The sequence below is a fragment of the Gadus morhua genome, chromosome 2 (assembly GCF_902167405.1).
Source record: "Gadus morhua chromosome 2, gadMor3.0, whole genome shotgun sequence".
NCBI classification, from domain to species: domain Eukaryota; kingdom Metazoa; phylum Chordata; class Actinopteri; order Gadiformes; family Gadidae; genus Gadus; species Gadus morhua.
In genome coordinates, this window is record NC_044049.1 from 1,165,598 (window position 1) to 1,186,768 (window position 21,171).

The 21,171-nt window shown below is 49.2% G+C and overlaps 1 protein-coding gene across 2 annotated transcripts; it reads left to right on the forward strand.

The window, feature by feature from the left end:
* The first annotated feature begins 610 nt into the window (after positions 1-610).
* On the forward strand, positions 611-20,522 carry usp36 (ubiquitin specific peptidase 36). 2 transcript variants are annotated; one of them, XM_030373660.1, is made up of 20 exons: positions 611-734; positions 3,640-3,905; positions 4,158-4,379; positions 6,827-6,937; positions 7,238-7,340; positions 7,436-7,503; positions 7,827-7,897; positions 7,982-8,064; positions 8,911-9,022; positions 9,584-9,724; positions 10,219-10,319; positions 10,418-10,556; positions 11,041-11,391; positions 12,503-12,730; positions 14,031-14,158; positions 14,765-15,418; positions 16,774-16,970; positions 17,747-17,965; positions 18,516-18,631; positions 18,832-20,522. In XM_030373660.1, exons 2-20 carry the CDS (start codon positions 3,653-3,655, stop codon positions 18,958-18,960), a joined length of 3,426 nt encoding a protein of 1,141 aa, XP_030229520.1. In that variant the 5' UTR covers positions 611-734; positions 3,640-3,652; the 3' UTR covers positions 18,961-20,522. The 2 variants fall into 2 exon arrangements, with proteins under 2 accessions (XP_030229520.1, XP_030229528.1); XM_030373668.1 differs by having other exon boundaries at positions 616-818.
* The last annotated feature ends 649 nt before the right edge of the window (positions 20,523-21,171 follow it).

The window sequence follows — 21,171 nt, forward strand, 5'->3', positions numbered from 1 at the left end:
TTTATGTAGCAAGCTCGTTTTCTCTACTCCACTTGTGAATGAAGACATGATGGGAGCCAACAGAGAGGTTTGGAATGGCATGAGCAAAATATGAGAATGAACCAAGATTAGAAACATTAAATAAGCCTAATGAAATAACGGAGAGCCAAGTCTGAACATGTAATCTCTCGCCACCTACAGGCCATTCCCGGTGACAAAGCGAAGGCCTATTTCTGAACACAGGTAAGGTACACAAGACATCTTAGAGATATGCTTGAATAACATCTTATCATTAAAACACATAAAGATTGAAATTAATGCCTAAATGATTTCATAATTAGCCATATTAATTACAATTGATAAGAAGACTCACATTTCCATGAAAGTGTGTAGCCCACCTCTAGCGATGCTTAATATTACAGTATAGGATAGTTTACGAAAAAGAATATAAGATCTATTCATTTCGATAATGGAAAGGTATATGAAGTTTAAAAATGGGTTTTGGTAAACAGAGCTATTGGAAAGTCACGTGCTTGCGTGCGTCCATACGGGCTATAACTAAATACTGGCCCCTGATTGGCTGCTTTCGGTTGCGAACGACTGAGTCTCCACGTGATTGGTTGCAGATCTCCGTCAGTCATCCCTGGTCCCTGCCCTCTCATAATGCAGCATGGACGAGAGAAGGCGCCGTTGTAGCTGTTACCATCCGACAGACAACGTCTAATAACTCTACACCCCGGATAACTCGTCCAAAGGTGAGACGGTGGGTTTATCGGGACGGCCCTCGTGCCCCTCCGGTGTATTTTGTACGCGCGGTTTCGTCGGAGACGGGACGCTAGGTGAGTATGACCGGGCTGTCTGTGAACTAGCTCGGTGCTAAGCTACATCGCAGCAGCGCGGAGGGGGGACGTCGCCACGTTAGCTCGCGGGCTAACGTGTCGACGTCCTCCCTCCGTGCGCCCGGTCCTCCGACCGAGTTAAAACCCGCACCCCGAGAAACATGTCACCGATCATCACGGTCGATGTTCTTCAAACCTTTTCTTGCCCTTTAGTCCGACCTCGCCGCCTTCGATTAGGTCGGTAGCCTAGCCCCCCCTCCTCCCCAGCTCACGTTACGCTCCGAGAAGATCCGAGTAGTCCCGAGCGATGGGTTCGGTGTGTTTATTCATCGGAACCAGGACCGTCGACTCGGGTGAGCTCGTTACATCACGTAGGCGTGAGCGCACACGGGACGGCCGACTGACCCCACGCGGCGGAATCGTGAGTGGTGAACTTTAATCTGACTGGAGCGGTCGTTCGTTTCTCTGGGAGGCTACGCGGGACGTTAAACGCGTGGTCGTTGCGGAGTTCTGTGCGCTTGCTGCTGCACCCCTCGGAACTCTGCAAAAGGACACGTGTGTCACGTGACATGTTACACGTGTGATCTGATATGTTTCCCTTGTGACGTGACATGTTACACGCATGACGTGACACGTTACATGTGTATTCGTTTCGGAGTTCAGAGTGCTGCTGCTGCAGCAGTAGTACGGGACCTCCAGAGCTGTCACCGGGTTTCATATCAACCAAGGAGTGTGTGTGAGTGAGTGAGTGAATGAATGAATAGCGGATGTCGCTGGCCCAGCCCTGAACTATGCAATGTCAATCACCAGGGATGTGCTCGTAATACACCTGCCACGTGGCTTCAGTGCTGCTGTTAAAACAACTGAGAGAAACTCGTGGTCACACGTCGGGTCCTCTTTGTGGCTCCTGTACACGTGGGTCAGCCAGGTCTAATGTACGCTGGTATGCCACTAAACAGACGTCTTTATTCTAATTGGATGACATACCTGCTTGTATGATATAACGCGTTGCCCGTCCATGTGTTGGAAATGGGAGTTATGTAATGTGAATATATCTCACGTTGACAACATAACTGGTAAATATAACGTGGTTTATTTCCATGAGCGTATCCCATTAAAACATAGGAGATTGGCTGTTCCTCAGATTCAATATCCCATAACCGTCAAATGCATCATCTCTCCTTTTTCAAACAAAGGGTCATGCATGAATGGTCTCGCTATCATAAGAAAGTTCAGAATCTATAACGTTTTTCTATCTTATCTATTCTCAAACGTCAGGGGATGAGCATAAAGTACCATCTTTTCCCATCTGCGTTCAGTCTTTGAAAATTGCACTATTTATGTGGGTAACATTTTATGCCATAAATCCTAATGGAAGTCTTTTTTTAATATTTTAATATGTACGTCGGGGATAAAACCTATCGGGCAGCCTAATCCTAAATCATCCTTTATGCTCCCAGCTGGTAAGTGGGCACTTAACGAGCATAAGAACCCTTCCTCGTTATGATCCGACCAATACACAGTGGCGTCTCCGTGGAGCAATGCGATCCTAATTGTGTTCGCGTTGCCTTGAAGGTGAGGGTGTCCTTGTGGATGAAGCGAGTACGGCCCATCCCCCCTCCCCCTGGTGACGTCACCCCCCCAGCCCCACCCCCACCCCCACCCCAGCAGGGCTTTGATAGCACCCCCGCTCCCCTCTGCACGTCCTGCGTCCTTAACCCATGATTCACCGTCTTTGCCGTCCCCCGGCTCGACGCGTCGCGTCGGCTGATGTCTCCTAAGGTGCTTCTCTTCCGCTGCACATTTTTTAATGTTTAGCGTAATCGAGTGTGGCGGCGTTTGGCTGCTGAGGAAGAAGAGCACGCCCGTCCGGTCGATGGGTCGGACGTCCCCGTTTAAACGGCATCCTGTCAGCCCGCCGTCCTTCGCAGGAAGCGACGCGTCAGGAGTCCTTCGGTGCCAAACAGCTGATGCTGGCAGATGGCGCCGGGGTGTTCACACGGCCGTACGCACACAGAGGGTACACCTACTGTACACGCTCCTCAGCCCTGCACCACGCCACCTTGTTGTTGTGATGAAATATCTCTGCGTAGGTTTTCTTATTCTGAAGTCATTTTTCATAATTTAGTTACTTGGTAAGTTGGTCGTCAATGTTGTAGCTTAACGATGTGACAGGCCTGCTTTCTGAATGATTGACAGGCCTGCTTTCTGAATGATTGACAGGCCTGTTTTCTGAACGATACGTAGAAAACGTTGTTCTTAGAGTGACTGGCACACTAGGGCTCACCAGGACCCACCGAAACGCAGACGGCAACTTACTGATGCATGGAGTTGATGATGAACCTGGACCCGGTTCTCTGATCCTATTGGTCCTGAAGGACTGACGTGGAGAACAATTGAAGATGTCGGTTCAGTGTAGAGCGAGAACTCTGCTGCCGCAGCGCTAATCCGCAGAAAACGTCTGCGAGGCTTTTAAGGGCAACAGCGGCCCGTCAATGAACGTCCTCTAAAAGTGTGCGTGTCAGCGACCGAGTCCCAAGGAGAAGTCTCACGCTAGCGTAGCTGTAGCAGGCCGGGACCGGGGAGAACGTGGGTGAGGGCTGGAGAGAGCAGGGCTTTTGTGTTGGGATGCAGAAAGCGTAGCTTAGTGTAGTTTAAAATATCTGGGCGAAGGAGAGTTGGGATTGTTATGAAATTAGGGACATTTCCCAACGAGGTTTCAGAGCATTGTGTCTCTCCGTCTTCATTTTGTTTGTGGGGTTTCGCCCCGGAGAATGTTTATTCATTGGTTTTCCTCATTGACTGCTTTCTTTTCTTGCAGTGATGCTTCAATCATGCCGATAGTCGACAAACTCAAGGAGGCCTTGAAGCCGGGCCGCAAGGACACGAGTGAGGAGGTGGACCTCAACAAGCTGTTGGCCTCCTCCGCCAAGAAGGTCCTCCTGCAGAAGATTGAATTCGAACCAGCAAGCAAGGGCTTCTCCTACCAACTGGACAGCCTGAAAACCAAGTATGTGATCCTGAACCCCCGGAACGAGGCAGTGGCTGGGCAGAAGGCGTCCGAGTCCACGCAGATAAAGAGGCAAGGTGAGCATCTCGCCTGGGGCGCCGTGCGGGGCCAGAGAGTCCGCGAGGGTCGTACCCTAGCTGTCTCTGTTGTGTACGGGGAATGGGTTAACCTAGTGATGGTGAGTGCTTGGCACTTGGTTCTAAGAACATCCTTACTGTACCCATAGCGATATATTGTACTTTGGAATAAAGCGTCTGTAAATGTAAAGGAACCCCACATGTTGTGTTGCTGGGACCGCATGGTGACCGAGCTGTTGTCCATGGCCTCAGGCTCGGAGAACGTCAATGGGGGCCAGAGCGACGGGGTCCCCCCCCCTCAGAAGGTCCTGTTCCAGGGGAGCCGGCTGGCCCTGAAGTGGGAGCGGGTCTACCGCGTGGGGGCTGGCCTCCACAACCTGGGCAACACCTGCTTCCTCAACTCCACGGTGCAGTGCCTCACCTACACGCCGCCACTCGCCAACTTCCTGCTCTCCAAGGAGCACAGTCGCACCTGTGAGTACTAGGGGTGTGCACGGGTACACGTGTAACCGGCTAGTAAATCATAACTGTTTAGGAAAAATAAGTAAACGAAAACCATAAAAGAAAAAAATCACCGCGCCATTGTTTCAATAGGAATCTGGGAATCTAACCTTCCATACTTTCAACATAAAGTTTAGATATTTATAATTCGAAATTCGTTCCAGCCTTTATACCACAGTCACTCTAGGGTCTATAGCATATAACCGCTTTTTCTGATTGCAGTTTAATGTAACAGTAAGCTGACAACCTAATGAACACCGCAACTGCAAGTGAACCACACGGAGATAACCAGTCAAACAAATTTTCTTTTTGCGATCATTCTGCTCGCTCATCCGCCGTGTTGGTAAACAAATAATCCCCCTGTAGCGCGACTGCGGTCCACTTAAAAAAAAGAAATAAAAAAAACATGAATTAATTTAAAAAAACGGTTAACCGTGTACACACACAAAAAAAAAGGGGGTAGTTTAACCATTTACAACACCCCTCACAAGCACTTTTAGTATGTTAGTATGTCCTGGCACAAAATAGTACTATTTATTGTACTTTGTTTAAGAATGCTGGATTCTGATTGGCTGGGAGGAGGGCATTAACCCGGCAGGTTGCCCGCTGACTTGTCGGTTGTACTTTCTGCTGATGGAGCACAGTGTCATCAAATAGTAGATCAATATGCCGCTTGTATTTTTTGGAATACTCGATTCTGATTGGCTGCAGGGTGTCCATTAATCCCTTATATATGGACACCTGCTATGTAGTTCCAGTCAAATTGGCTGTTCAGCCTTCATAACGGGAGCTGGTAAATTGTGAAAAATGTATTAAACTGTAATCAGAAAACGCGGTTATTTGCTATAGACCCTAGAGTATCCGTGGTATACAAGCTTGGACGAATTTCGATTTATAAATATGTACAATCCATAACGATCGCTCACTGGCTCATAGCTGAGCGGACTATTTACCCCCCGTTGCCAAGTCGTATCTAAGGTCTTTCCTATTTACCGGAGGATTGAACAATGTTTCCGTTGCATAAGAACCTTACGGGAGGATAATGATTGTTCCAGTTATTAGTCAAACCCTCGGGCCTTACCATGGAAAGTAAATTATGGTTTGCGAAAAACTTTATATTTGGATTTTAAAATGAATGAAAATATAAATGAATCTTCTTCATTTATTTTCTTTGGTGAGTGACCATGGTATAAGCGGGATAACGCGCATCGAGGTGTCCAAAACATGTTTGATCAATCGTAATTAAAGAACGTGAGTATACATTCAATAAGCATGCAATACGAATTAGAAAAAGCATAATTATTAAAGTATTTGAATTGTTTTATTATTTTGGCAAGCAATAAGTAGAATAAACGAGATAATCCGCTCAAGGCAGGTCCATAAACCGTTTGATATGCCCGGCTCGTGGAAGGTTACCACGAGCCGGACATATCAAACTGTTTATTCTCTACCTCTCGGTGATTATCCCTTACATAGTACATTTTATCCTAGCTATCTTTGAGGTAAACGGGAATGGGTTAACCAATGCCGCTTTTCCACCGCACATGTAGCTCGACTCGACTCGACACGACTCGACACGGTAGCAGCACGGGTCCTTTTCCACCGCAAATAGTACCTCCTGGACGTGGGCGGGGTCGGCTGCGCGAAAGGGCCGTGACGTATTTCTGTACGCGACGCAAAGAACACCTACGTAACCCACACATGGACAGAACCCACATAACAACAAATGAGGACATCGATGCGATGGTATTCGTGTTCATATTATTAGCTGGCATGTTGAAGAAGTTGAAGAAGTGGAATATGTTGGCTGCGGCGCTGCTATGGCTGTTACCAGCATGGTTGCCATGTCGCTCTCGTGACTTCGTCACACTCTCTGGCCAATCAGTGGCCGGCCGTCTGCCGACGTCACCTTTTAGCATCGGCTCAGCCGCTTGGAACCTAGAGCGAGGCGGTACTAGAAAAAGCAGCCACTTCAGGTACCAGATACCATGTTTTTTGCGGTGGAAACGCAAAAAATGCGAGTCGAGTCGTGTCGAGCTGGTACCATGCAGTGGAAAAGCGGCACTAGTGATTGTTAGTGCTTGGCACTTGGTTCTATGACCATCCTTACGGTACAGACAGCGATCTATTGTTTCTCGTGAGGCGCTTTGGATAAAAGCGTCTGCTAAATGTAAGTGTAATGGTGGTGGAGTTCATACTTTGTCGGTGAAAAGGCACGCCTCCGTTTCACCTCTGCCTGCAAGACGAAAGTTGCAGAGTTGGCGAGCTGCCGTGTAGCCTGCAGCAAGTGCTGAATAAGAGTACATTCCCTCGAAGCTGAGCTAGAAATAACGTTGTTTTTGGGAGAAATGTTCCACAGCGTGCGAGAGCTAAATCATTTCCCCTGACTTCAGTCTTGTGTTCCCATCCTTGTGTTTCAGGTCATCAGTCGGGCTTCTGCATGATCTGTGTGATGCAAAATCACATCATACAGGCGTACGCCAACACAGGGAACGCCATCAAACCGGTGTCCTTCATCAGAGATCTCAAAAGTAAGGCTCCTTGTTGTGTTGTTCGTTCTCTGGTTTCTTTCCGGGTCTGTGGTTAAATGACACCGAGACTCCCTGTGTTCTATGCTTAATGATCCCAAAACAAACTCAAGGAAGTGTGTAAACTACTAATAGGCCTTGATTTTGCTTTGGTGCAAACTAGTGACTGCCGTTTGGAAGTCACTAGTTTGCAAAAAAAGAAAAACGTGGCCTATTTATGAGTCTACTTGTGCAGTCACTAGTTTCCACTGAGCTTTATAGGAAGTTAATTCAATTGAATACATTGTTCTTTATTTCAAACAGAAATCGCCAGACACTTTCGCTTCGGCAGCCAGGAGGATGCTCATGAATTTCTACGTTACACCATCGACGCCATGCAGAAGGCCTGCCTGAACGGCTTCCCCAAGTAAGACATGGCTCAATGTTTCTACATCGCCGGCCGCCCCCTTCTACCGCCAGCTGAATGACAACCATTTGTCTGTTGTTTCTTTCCTTTGGTAGACTCGACCGTCAAACTCAGGCGACCACGTTGGTCCACCAGATCTTCGGTGGCTATCTCAGGTCAAGAGGTAAACACCCGTTGTGGAGCATGCCCCTTAACCGTCAGACTGTCTGTACGTAAATGATGGCACCCATTGCACGCAGAGTGAGCGTCACCCCTGGAAGGAGGGACCCTCACTCTGCGTTCCTTCTCTAGATTTCTTCCTTGCTAATTAAGAGGGTTTTTTCTTGCTCTCTGGGGGGCGAGGGTCAGGGCGGTGTCATAAACACATGGCTGTTAAGCACTTTGAGACTGTACCTGTGGTTAAGGGCTATCAACTTTTATTGAATTGAATTTAACTATATTTGGGTCGGTATGGGAATTAATTTTTTCTTGATTCTTTCCTTCCAGTCAAGTGCTCTCTTTGCAAAAGTGTGTCGGACACCTACGATCCTTACCTGGACATCGCCATAGAGATCCGGGTATGTTTCCATGACGATGTCTGCCTTTGAAACGCGTGGTCCTCACCTAGCAGCTCTCTAACAGGTTCTGTTTGCCTCCTGCAGCAAGCGGCCAACATCGTCCGTGCGCTGGAGCTGTTTGTAAAGCCGGACTTCTTGAGTGGGGAGAACGCCTACATGTGTGCCAAGTAAGTCAACAGCCCTCCAGCCTTTCACTGGCTCTCTAGGACCTAGCTTGTTTAAGGCGTATATCAGCAGATATTGATCGCTGGCCGATCATTTGGTGCATCACTTCATCCTCTCTTTGTTATTATGGGAGCTGGACATGATTATTGATCATAATCATTAGAAGCAAAGAAACATTCTCCTTTCAAATCTCCAGAGAGACTCGTGTCTCAAGAAGGCAAAGTCAAGCAGGCGAGTCATGTCCAAAGTCCTGATCTTCATACCTGGTAGTGGTGAAGTCCCCAGCTCTCCTAATAAGGTTACGTTTGAAAATTTGTAAAAGGAGAATCATCCAATCAGTAAGGGATTCAAATATTGTAGTACCACCTTTAACTTTATATTCTGGAACCAGAAGTTACTATAAATAGTAGTTACATATTTTCGAACTGGAAGTTATATAAGTTGGCTATTAACATCAATAGAGAATACATTTCAAACGTTAAGAAACTGTAAACTTAACCGTAGCTAGTTAAATCTTCTTCCTTGTGACTGTTTAACACTGACCGAGGAGCAGGGCTGTACTACTGCGGTTGTTTATTTGGTTGTCATGACGTCGCCAGTGACTGACGGCCGTTCGCTCTTCCGGTTTCTCCTCCCGGTCGAGTTCAGTGGGGCGGGAAGTTCTGAAGTAATGGTGGCAGTAATTCTGCAGCGTGGCTCGGCCTCGGCAGAACATACAGAACAGAAGCGTCTGTTTAACCTTCCCCCTCCGGTCGTACGCGATTCATCTTTACCAGTTTCCCCGCGCTGAAGGGAATTGCTTTGCGTCATTGGGACTAAACGGCACGCTTTGATTTTCATTCCCCCAGGTGCAAAAAGAAAGTTCCGGCCACCAAGCGCTTCACGCTCCACCGGGCGTCCAACGTTCTGACGCTGTCGCTGAAAAGGTTCGCCAACTTCAGCGGGGGGAAGATCACCAAGGTGAGCGCACCACGGCCTAGGTCCACTGTTCTGTCAGAGGTTCTGTGATGGGTTCCTCTTAGGGCTGCACCATATTGGGGAAAAATGGTGTTGAAAAAAAAAAAAGGAAGAACAAAAAAAAAGATTTCGTTGCTAATGATTGGGTGATTTTGTAGCGTTATACAGAGCTTTAGAGGGACAAAGAAAATGGGAAAATAATAAGTCGTGTGGCCTTCTGTGGAAACTTTCGCAAGGCCGTTTTTGGTCAATGTCGTCTTTTCTAGAACCAAAATAATTCCATGCAACCAACTTCACGTTCACTTTTGGAATAAAATATAATTTTTGCTGGATCATTCTGAAGTTTGGTTCTATGACCAGCGTGGGCTGTCTACGACTGCTTTGGTTGTCTGATCAGTAACATGATTAGTGATTATCTCTCCCTAGCAACAAACTCTGTATCCAAGAACCCTTACATCTGAGTAAATTATGATGTACTGTATCAGACAGTTTTCTCTTGTAGATTAGTCGTTGTTAAAAAAATAATAATGACTAATGACTTGCCTTCCTTCCCTCTGCCCCCAGGACGTGGGTTACCCAGAGTTCCTGAACATCAGACCCTACATGTCCCAGAACATCGGAGACCCGGTGATGTACGGTCTCTACGCTGTCCTGGTGCATTCTGGGTACAGCTGCCACGCCGGTCACTATTACTGCTACGTTAAGGTATGGAAATGCTCGGCAGTTTCGTGACTCTTTAAATAAGTTTGTTGTCGTGTGACTGATGTTCATGTGATGAATGTGAAGTAGGGCTGGGCGATTTGGCATAAAAATAAAATCTCTGACTATTTCAAACGAAACCCGATTATCGAGTTTAATCGAATCTTTTTTATTTTATTTTATTCTATAAATGACAAATATATATTTTTTTTAAATTTGGATTTTATTTGAAGATTAACAATGATTTAAAAAAAAGCAAAATTTGATTGCCACAGCGTTTAGGCAAACTCAAGACACTCACTTTTTTCATCGCATTCTGCCATGTTGACATTTAACCTTTTTAAATTTTATTTTTCTTCCAATAATCGATTATACTTTATGAATCGATTATTGACCATAACTTAAAATTAAAAATCGATCAATCGGCCAGCTCTAATGTGAAGCCGTGTTGAGTGTGTGCTGGCGTGTTTATCTCATGGTTGTCTCTCTCGCCTTGATAGGCCAGCAACGGCCAGTGGTACCAGATGAACGACTCCATGGTGCACTCGAGTAACATCAAGGTGGTGCTGAACCAGCAGGCGTACGTCCTGTTCTACCTGAGGTGAGAGGAGAACCGTGCAGCAGAACCAAACATCCTGCTCGCTCTCGAGGTGTACAGGAGGTGAACTAACCCGATGCATCTCCTCCTCTGTGTCGAAGGATCCCTGAGACCAAGAAGAACGGCGACGGACACGCCACCAAGCAGGCCCTGATGCATGCTGGGAAGAACAACCTGGGCCCGGAGCAGATCCGCAAGGCCAGCTTCAACGGGCCTCTGTCCTCCCCGCAGATCACCAAGGTAACGGGCTGCTGTCCTCCCCTCAGATCACCATGGTAACAGACATCAGGACGGCAGAGCCACTCACCAGCTTCAGCTAGAGCCTCGAGGCTCACCTGTTCAGAGTTCACCTACACTCTGCATAGCCTCCCCTCTCTTACGCACATATTGTGTGTTGTACATCCTTGCACTTAAGAATAGTACTTGGCATTGGGTAGCATCTTATCCTAGCTATCTCGGTTGTGTACGGGGAACGGGTTAACCTAGTGATTGTTAGTGCTTGGTACTTGGTTCTATGAACGTCCTTACCGTACCGACAGCGGTATATCGTTCTTTCTTTCTTCTGACAAATGTACTCATTGTAAGTCGTTTTGGATAAATGCGTCTGCTGAATGCCCTTCATGGGAATGTACCCCACGATACGGGCGTGTCTCCCCCCACCACCGGGGGGTCCAGCCGCCGAGACCCCGCTCCCACACCGACCCAGGCCTCCGTCTCTCCCCAGAAACTGGAGCCCGCTCAGCTACGCAAGATCCAGTCCATGGACAGCGGTCTCGGCGTCCCCATCTCGCGGAACGGCGCCGGCCCCCCCCAGGCCAAGATCTCCAACGGGACCTCGGCCTCGCAGGGCCCGTCGAAGCCTGCGGGCGGGCCCACGCTGATCGACGAGCCCTTCAAGAAGCTGAAGAAGCCCCCCCCTCAGAGCCTGGCCTTCCAGCGCAGCAGCACGCCCGGCCCCTCGCACGGAAAGGCGGACGGGGACCGCCGGCCGGCCGGGGACGGCAGGGGCATCGCGGCATCTACCTCAACCAAGTCCCTGTCGGACTCCTCCTCAGGCGACACCACTGACTCCAAGGTACTGCCCCTCCTCCTCCTCCCTGTTAGGAGCCCCCAGTCCGTTCGCTTTGCAATATAGTTATTTTAATAGTGCTGTCAGTTAAACGCGTTATTAACGGCGTTAACGCAAACCAATTTTAACGGCGTTAATTTTTTTATCGCGCGATTAACGCAATTTTTTTCAAAAATATTTTTAGGGCTCAAAACAAAGAAGCAGTAGCCTGACTGCTATGTTCAAGGCAGTATGTTTGTATGTTCATCGTTTAATTGCACTATAGGCTTTATTTTTGCATCCTGTTTTGATCAGTATATGCCAATGTTGTTATCAATAAAAAAACATTTGCACAAGGCAAGCCGATGCACTTCACCATGTTGATAAGAGCATTACAATTAGAACAATTAATGGGACAAAGTAATCAAGGGATATTTAGCATAGAAAAAAGATTTGCGATTTAATCGTGAGTTAACATTAATGCGATTAAATATTTTAATCGCTTGACAGCACTATATTTCAACAAATTATATAAACTATACTTTAGGGCTGGGCATTTAATCTAATTGTGATCGCAATTTCGATTTTAGCGTCAAACGATCACATTTACATGATTGAGTTTTTGGATTATGGGCAGAACAGCTGGATACATATCTGTATATTATTTTAGATTGGAACATTTTCTTTGACCATTTTGTGTACATTTTTTTAAGGCGAAATTTTAAACGTCTGTTACAACGCTTTTTTTGGGAGAGACATGCTGAATAAATACAACATGTTTTCAAACTCAAAAATAATCGTTTGAATAATCGTGATTTCAATATTGACCAAAATAATCGTGACTATGATTTTTCATAATCCATTTGGTCTAACGACCGTCTGTCAAACTCCCCCCGCCCCCCATATTCGTCTCAGAGACCGTAGTTTAGTTTCATTTCGATTTTATGCGTTATGAATTACGAAGTCGAATTGCGTAGTGTTGAGTTGGAATTTCCCATCGTACTTTTCGTCAACGTGTTTTGACACTAATTGCGTCTAAAGTTGATAGAAACAGTCTTGTCTGCCTCGTTATGTACCGTCCTCGTGTTGGCGTGCATGTGAACCGTATTTACCTTTTCTTCTTCTCCTCTCCCCCCAGTACTCCCCGGGTCCCAAGAGCGCCCCCGCCGGCGAGCCGCCCTCCACTCCCAGGAAGGGCTCCAGCAGCCTGTCCTCGCCGGCCCGCAGCGTGGACCGGGGGGGCCCCGGGGCCACGGAGGAGCAGAAGAAGGCGGCCAAGCCCCCGGCCCTGAGCCTCATCACCGCCGAGGCCTCCTGCACCATGTCCCCCCCGCCCGCCAAGAAGCTGGCCCTCTCTGCCAAGAAGGTGAGCGCTCCTCCTCCTCCTCCTCCTCTTCCTCCCTGGGGCCGGACCTCCAGGGCCTTGGCTCTGTTCCTGTTGGTCCACTGGACTCGCGCAAAGCACGTCTTAAACGTACACTGCTTCATACCCATAATGCACCATCACATAGGAACCCGTTAGCATGGTGGGTCACTACCCATAATGCACCATCACATAGGAACCTTTTCCCCCGGTGGGTCACTACCCATAATGCACCATCACATAGGAACCCCGTTACCATGTTGGGTCACTACCCATAATGCACCATCACATAGGAACCTGTTAGCATGGTGGGTCACTACCCATAATGCACCATCACATAGGTACCTGTTAGCATGGTGGGTCACTACCCATAATGCACCATCACATTGGAATCTGTCACCATGGTGGGCCACTACCCATAATGCACCATCACATAGGTACCTGTTAGCATGGTGGGTCACTACCCATAATGCACCATCACATAGGAACCTGTTAGCATGGTGGGTCACTACCCATAATGCACCATCTCATAGGAACCTGTTAGCATGGTGGGTCACTACCCATAATGCACCATCACATAGGAACCTTTTCCCCTGGTGGGACACTACCCATAATGCACCATCACATTGGAACCAGTTTCCACGGTGGTTCAAGTGACTTTGTGTTTTTCGATGTCGTCGGTTTCGTCTGATAGACATTTTCCGTAAAGGATTGTTTGATGTTAATGAGCTAAACGAACGCGTAGAACACAATCAGGTCACAGCAATGGATTTTCAGGCGCATAATTAGTGTCTGAATCATTTGAATATACCGTGTATATAGCACGTTTATCATAGTATTTATATAATAGTGTTGACTATATTATAGTGAATGAGGACCAAGGGATCAATTCGAACATTGCCAACGTTTCCTCGTCGTATGCCAGCACCAACTTGCTGCTCTGTAGAGTTTATATTCTGTAATGACAAAGTGTCGTCATGATTTCTTATCGGACGGAAGTCCTTTCTCGTGTTTCCTATCTGAAGTAACCACAAGTTGCACAAGTTCCTTCAATTTATTTCTCTTTTTCTTGAGTTTGGTCTTCCACTTTACTTTCTAACCATTTCTGATTCTTCTCTGCCACACCCTCTCCGCTTTGTGTTTTTCTCTCCCCCATCCCCCCCCCCCCCCCCGCAATGGTACCCCGTTCTCCTTCGATTCCTTTTTTCCTTTTTGATTTCTTTTATCTTTTGACTTTTTTTGTCACATTCATGGCTATTTTTCTTTTAGACCACCAAGTTTTTATTTATGTCGATAACTGCAGGCCAGTCGCAGCAGCAGGAGTCCGAGAAGCTCTGACGCTTCGCTGCCCCCCTCACGCCAGCTGTACAGTGACCCCCCACACCCACCTCATACCCCCCTCACATCGCCCTCTCACACCGACCCCCACAGGTGAGCCAACCCCCGGGCACACCTTCATTACAGTGAGGAAGACTAGCCTAATGGGGACGTTAGGGGCGTTAAAGGTAGAGTAGGCATTTTGGAGAAGACTAACCAATGAGGATATATGGGAGGTTAAAGGTAGAGTAGGCATTTTGGAGAAGACTAACCAATGGGGACTTTAAAGGTAGAGTAGGCATTTTGGAGAAGAATAACCAATGGGGACTTTAAAGGTAGAGTAGGCATTTTGGAGAACAATAACCAATGGGGACTTTAAAGGTAGAGTAGGCAATTTGGAGAAGACTAGCCAATGGGGACATAGAATTTATTGATTGCCATCTGGATGTAAAGAGAATATCAACATACATGACAAAAAATGCTCCTAAACTAAATTGCCTGCTCAAGCGATGAGCCAGGACATTCTGTGGTGACAAGGAGGTTGTAAGGGTTTTTTTTTTTTTTTTTTTTTGCGGATAAATATATTGCTATGCACCCATAACAATGGACCCTTTTTCCAGAAGGTGAAGTGCTGAAGGAACTAGTCATCGTTTGGGGGGTGGACCTTCTCATCGCTTTCCTTTCAGCGTACTGATGCTTGTACTTCTGCTTCCCCCCCAGAGCTGGCCCATTCCATTCCCCCAAACTGCAGTCCCCGCCCTCCTCCCTGGCCACTCCCCCCGGCCCCTCCAAGCCCCGCCCTCAGACACCTCAGAATCCCGCCCCCGCCCCGCCTCCTCAGTCCAACGGCTTCCACGCCACTCCACCGGGCGGCGCCCTAGAGACCACGGTAACCCAGAGGAAGAAGAGGAAGAAGAGGAAACGGCACCACTCCGAGGTCGAGGCTGAGGCCGTGGCGCCGGATGAGGCTCCGCCCCCCCGGGCCACCCAGCCCCCCGGGCCCGCCTCCCCAGAGCCCGGCGAGGACAAGAAGCAGAAGAGGAGGAAGAAGAAGAGGAAGCGCGAGGAAGAGGACGGAGGAGAGCCGGCGGCGGCGGCGGTCCGGTCTCACCTGGAGGAGGACTGGTGTCAGGGGGGGGCGTGGAGCCTCTCGGCCCCCCCCCCGCCGGTCCCCGCTCAGACCCAGGCCACGCCCCCTGCGGTGCAGTCGGGGGCCCCGGCGAAGACCCTCGCGGTGACGGCCGAGGCCCCGGAGAGCCCACCGAGCGAGCGCCCAGGAGACTCGGTGTCGTTGACGAAGAGGAAGAAGAGGAGGAGAAGACGGAGCCAGCTGCCGGAGGTCCGGCCGGACGGGCCCTCGGGCGCGACGGAAAGGTACGGCCCTCATCCGTGTGTAGAGCGCCACCTGGTGGAGCAGGGAAGTCTGGGCAGAGCGCCTTTTACATTGAGGACGTTTAGCAGACGCTTATGGCGCGTTTCCACTGCAGGGTGCGGTTCGGTTCGCAAAGGTGCGGTACGGATTGCGTTTCCACCGTCGAAAGTGGACGTGACCCGGTCTGAGCCGTACTAGTTTTTGCCCTCGTCTTCAGTACTCCTCCGTTGGTGCACTGAGACGCCTGAAAGGGTGCCGGAAAATTCGAGCTACACGACCCCCTCCGTTGATTGGTCGTCTCGGAGATGCAGAGAGGGTATGGGGCAGAGAAGAATCAGAAATGGTTAGAAAGTAAAGTGGAAGACCAAACTCAAGAATAATAAATAGAATCGTCACTTCCGGGCCACGTGGGGATAAAAACAAACAGTAGCCTCGAGGTATTATTCTTTACAATGAACATGTTGCGTAAAACGTGTGCTTGGGCGAACAAGGAGTTTGAGACGTTCCTCTGCAATTTTTGGGGAAGAAGACGTTGTTTACGTTGTTTACGTAGCTGCCGCGGCGATCGACATCCGGCCTACCACAAAGGGTACTGTCGGCGGTGGAAACGCGACCTCGGAACTGAGCTGGGCTATACCGCCCCCTCCCTCCCGGACTGAGGCGAACCGGACCGTACCGCACCCTGCAGTGGACCGCGGCATTAGATCCAAAGCGACTGACAATAAGTACATTTATCAGAAGAAAGAGAAACAACTATATTTCGCTGTCGGTACTGTAAGGATGTTCATAGAACCAAGTAGTAACCATCACTAGGTTAACCCATTCCCCGTATACAACAAAGATTGCTAGGGTAAGACGCTACACAAAGTGTGGAAGGGTGAGGGGGACGCTATGCAGAGTCTAGGTGATGCATGGACCACGATACCGGTAATATCGCGATCCAGCGATATTGAATGTATTGTTGGACAATGCATACAATTACAATCAGGGCATTTAGCAGACGCTTTCATCCAAAGCGACTTACATCGGCTAATACACACTAATACACACCGACGGAAGAGTCGACCATGCAAGGCGACAGCCAGCTCGTCAGGAGCAGTCAGGGTTAAATGTCTCGCTCAGGGACACATCAACACTCGGCTAGGAGGAGCTGGGGATTGAACTAACAACCTTTCGGTTACAAGACAACTGCTCTACCTCCTGAGCTAAGCCGTATGCATCACAATATTTCTAGGTGCAGTTCTGGATTTCTGTTTTTCTTAGTTTCTCGTATCTATGAATGAAGTGCTTTGATGTATCGGCGTACCGATGTTCGGTCCCTCCCCTCCTCATCCGTGTCCCTCCCCCGTCTCGGCAGCCGCCCTCGTGGACCGAAGACGTCCCTCTCTGAAAGCGCCGCCGCCGCCTTGAAGCAGAACTCCAGGAAGAAGAAGAAGAGGCTAAAAGAAGCGGGCGTGCAGCAGGAGAGCGGACGACGCCCCGCTGAGGAAGACCACCCTGACGACGACGGACCCCCGGCGCCGCGCCCCACCACCAACGGCCTGCAGAGCTCAGGTAGGGGGGCGGCCGACCTCGACGTCTTCAACGTCACATCATCTGGTCTGGTCTTGAGGGCCCCCGAGTTATAGCACCAGGTGTGAGTGTGACCGGCAGCCATAGACCTCTGAAGAATAAGTCCCGCCTCCAAGGCTCTGGTTCCCTCAGCCAAATGTCTACGGGAGATAACATGAGGCTTTAGAGTCACATGACATGACAAACTCTGTAGGTGGCGAAGGAGTAAAAGCTGCTCAGGTTTTGAACTACACATTTTTTCCATCAAGATTCCACTTGGGTTTTGGATTGTCGGTGCCGTTAATGCTTCTTCATAATAGTTAAATACTTTCACGGCACCGACTATCCAAAACCCGAGTGGAAGCTGGATGGAAAAAGTGTCGTTCAAAACGTGAGAAGCAGCAATCCATTTTACACCGGATTTGTCCTTTAAGGCTTCAACTCGCTTCTATGCGTTGTCTGACGAGCAGCAAAGAAACACTCCCAATTAATTAAAATGACTCATTAATTATTATTTTATTTTATATTATTAATTAATAAAAAAATTTTATTACTCATTTATTAGAAGTTGAAACTAAAGAAATAAATGCGAAAACTAAATAAAACCGCCATACACTCCCCCCTTCTCTTTACCCCTAAACCTGCTCCCGAGTCATTATCCAAACCCTGCCTGCGTGCGCTGACTCCGCCCCCTGGGGAGGCCGCCGCCCCCTGGGGGGGGAGGTGGGGTGGCGGGGTGTTGTGAAGTCACCATGAATGACGCGTGTCTCCGCCTCCAGCCCCCGTGGTGCAGTGGGACAGCCAGGTGAAGGACGGCTACCGGCGGAGCCAGGCGCCGGCCCGCGACGAGGACGGCGGCGACGCCCACTCTGAGCGCGGCGACGCCCCTCCCAAGCCCCGGCCCGAGCCGGCCCGGGCGTCCTGGGACGCCGAGCGGCGCGGGGACGTGGTGGAGCAGCTCCTGAAGAACTCCACGGACAAGGCCTACGGCGCCAACGGTACGGGAGCTCATTATGGGATGGCTGCGGCTACAGCTCATTATGGGATGGCTTCAGCTCATTATGGGATGGCTTCAGCTCATTATGGGATGGCTGCAGCTCATTATGGGGATGGCTTATGACTGCAGCTCATTATGGGATGCCTACGGCTACAGCTCATTATGGGATGGCTGCAGCTCATTATGGGATGGCTTATGACTGCGGCTCATTATGGGATGGCTTATGACTGCAGCTCATTATGGGTTGTTTACAGCAGCTCCACTCAGGCTAATTGTTATTGGCTCACCCCATGGAGGTCAAAGGGGAGTTGATATACCACCAGGTGTGAGTGTGATTAGCCATCACAAGCCGTTTGAAAATGATGTATGATGGGTAGATCAGCAACACTAGCCACAGTACACTGGCTATGCTGTTGGATTGATCTATCCGTCGTACATCTAGGTGGACACGCCCTCTTGTGTTGTACGTAAGGCAAAGGGAAGGTTCAAGGTGTATGAGCTGGTATCGAGCCGGTGAACCTGGTGTTGAGTTTCCCGTTTCCCCCTCTTAGTCCTCAGCTGGGACGGAGAGCTGTCCTCCATCAGCAGAGACGCCATCCAGGACACCCGCGACGCCATCAACGACAAAGTGATCGATGAGTGGGACGAAGACTTCGACACCGGGAAGGTGAGCGACCGGACGAGAGCGCTTGACCAACGGGGCAGCGAGTTTGACCTTCATTACAGAGGCTGCATTAGACACGCTCTGACCTTCTGCCTCCTCCTCTTTCTCCTCCTCTTTCTCCTCCTCTTCTTCCTCCTCCTCCTCCTCCTCCTCCTCCTCCTCCTCCTCCTCCTCCTCCTCCTCCTCCTCCTCCTCCCCCCCAGGTGAAGAAAACCAAACTTTATAAGAAGGTGAAGTGGAGAAGCGGGAGCATCTTCCAGAAGATCCAGGACCGGAAAAACAAGTGGTCCGTGACCCCGGGGGGCAAGATGACCTTCGGGGTCCGTCGCTGAGGGCCCCCACCCCCCAGGACCTGGACCTAGTCCTAGACCAGGACCTAGTGCTGGACCTGTTCCTAGTACTGGGCCTTGACCTGGACCGGGACCTAGAACAGGACCGGGACCTAGAACGGGACCTGAACCTGGGCCTAAACCTGGGCTGAGACCTGGTCCTGCACCGGGTTTAGTCCTGGGCCTTGGCCTGGACCTGGTCCTACACTTGGTCCTACACTTGGTCCTACACCTGGTCCTAGACCTGGTCGTAGACCTAGACCTGGACCTGAGTCAGGAGCAGCCCCTCTGTGCCGGACTCCGGTCGGTGAATCAACCCCCAAAATTTAGAATGACAAAAGCCAACCCAGACTATCCTGTACCAAGAGTGTCTCGGGCTACAGACCAGGGACCACTCTTACCCCCCCCTCACCCTCCTTTCTACCCCCTTTTGTACGACAGTCAAAGCCCCTGCATCTCACCCGGCATCGAACACAGAGACCTGGCCTTTTTAGTGGCGCCCCTTCACCGTAAAACTTGTAATAGATTTGCAGCCGCACAACATGTAATAGATGAGAATGAACAAATGTACATAGCATGCCTGGAAGCTCCTGGGATCGCTTTGGGTGGAAGGTGAGCAACTATAGACGGACGGCCATTTGTACAAACGACCGTCTGTCAAACTCGCCGGCCCCCCATCCAATCCCAGAGCACCTTAGTTTAGGTTAATTTAGATTTTATGGCGGTATGAATTGTACTTCAGAGTCTGCCACTTTTATTTTGTTTTATGAAACCATATTCGACTTGCGCATTGTTGCGAGTTGGAATTTCACATCGAACAGATACTTTAAACTGTGCTAAAAAAAAAGAAGCAAATTGTTTTTTTGCCACCAAGATAATATATTTCTTATTTACTGCCATTAGATTTCTTTTGTTTTCCCTCAGAAAGTTATCGTTTGATTTTGCTTATTTTTTAAGTTTCATGGTAAATGCCTTTTTAGGAACGACTTGATTTCAAGACAGAAAAAGTCAGCCAATCGGACAGAGGCTCTCAAACGACCCACCAATGGCACGAGCGCTGTCAAAACGAACCACCAATGACAGGAAATTCTTTTCAAATCAAATGTGACTCAATAGTTGCAACATGCATCCTCCCTCACTCTGCTTATGGCGAACGACCTCTGAGCCTGGACGGTTGACCTTGAATGCGTTGTGTGTTGACCCTGAATGCGTCGTGTGTTGACCCTGAATGCGTTGTGTGTTTTTCATGAATGCGTCGTGCGTTGACCTTGAATGGGTCGTGGTGTGTTGACCTTGAATGCGTCGTGGTGTGTTGACCTTGAATGCGTCGTGGTGTGTTGACCTTGAATGCGTCGTTGGGTGTTCACCCTGAATGCTCTGTGTGTTGACCTTGAATGCGTTGTGTGTTGGCAGGGGTCCTAATGTTTTAAAGCGTGAATAGTATCGCAGAACGTTTGACTCACTAGTTCGGCCCAGCGCTCTTCATCTTCTGTACATCTTGATATCCGGTCTTTGGCACCGAAACACCTCTGCCATCCTGAACACATAAACGGTTGAACCCTGAAGAACTGCGTCTGGGTGTGGCTTTCATACGCTGCCTTGTCCGAACCGTTTCCTCCTCTATGCAAACACCTGAACACCATTTAGTTGGTTCCGAGCTCCGATAAGGTCGCCCATCCCCCCCCCCCCCCGCTGTCCCCAATGCCTGGTCATTCCACCCCCCCCCCCCCCTCTGTATAGTCCTACCATTTTTAACGAGATTTTATACCCTGTATATCCCATGTAGAAACCCTGACCTCACGATACCGCCGCCCCTCTCAGACCTCGTGGCTCAGCAACAATGATTGGCCAACATGGAAGATATTTCAGTTCACTATGTGCTCACTGCCCCACCACCTCCTCCATGTTGTTGTACAAACATTTTGCTATGCCTTGATTTCGCTATAGAAGTTATGTAACATTTAATGTTGATTCAGTGATAAAAAAATCGATCTGAACTTCAATGTGTGGTCATCTGCGTCTCAAATCGGGTCGTGTTCAACATCGATCTCAAACCCGGAATCGTGCTCTCGTGTTCCGGAGGTACGTTTCCACGCAAGACCGTCGCCAGACCGAGCTGTCCCTTGTCCGAATATTATAACGGGTCCGCGTGGGACGCGTCCCAACGCACCGTCCTCCCCAGAGAAACGCGTCCGCGTTAGGACGCGGTTCTCT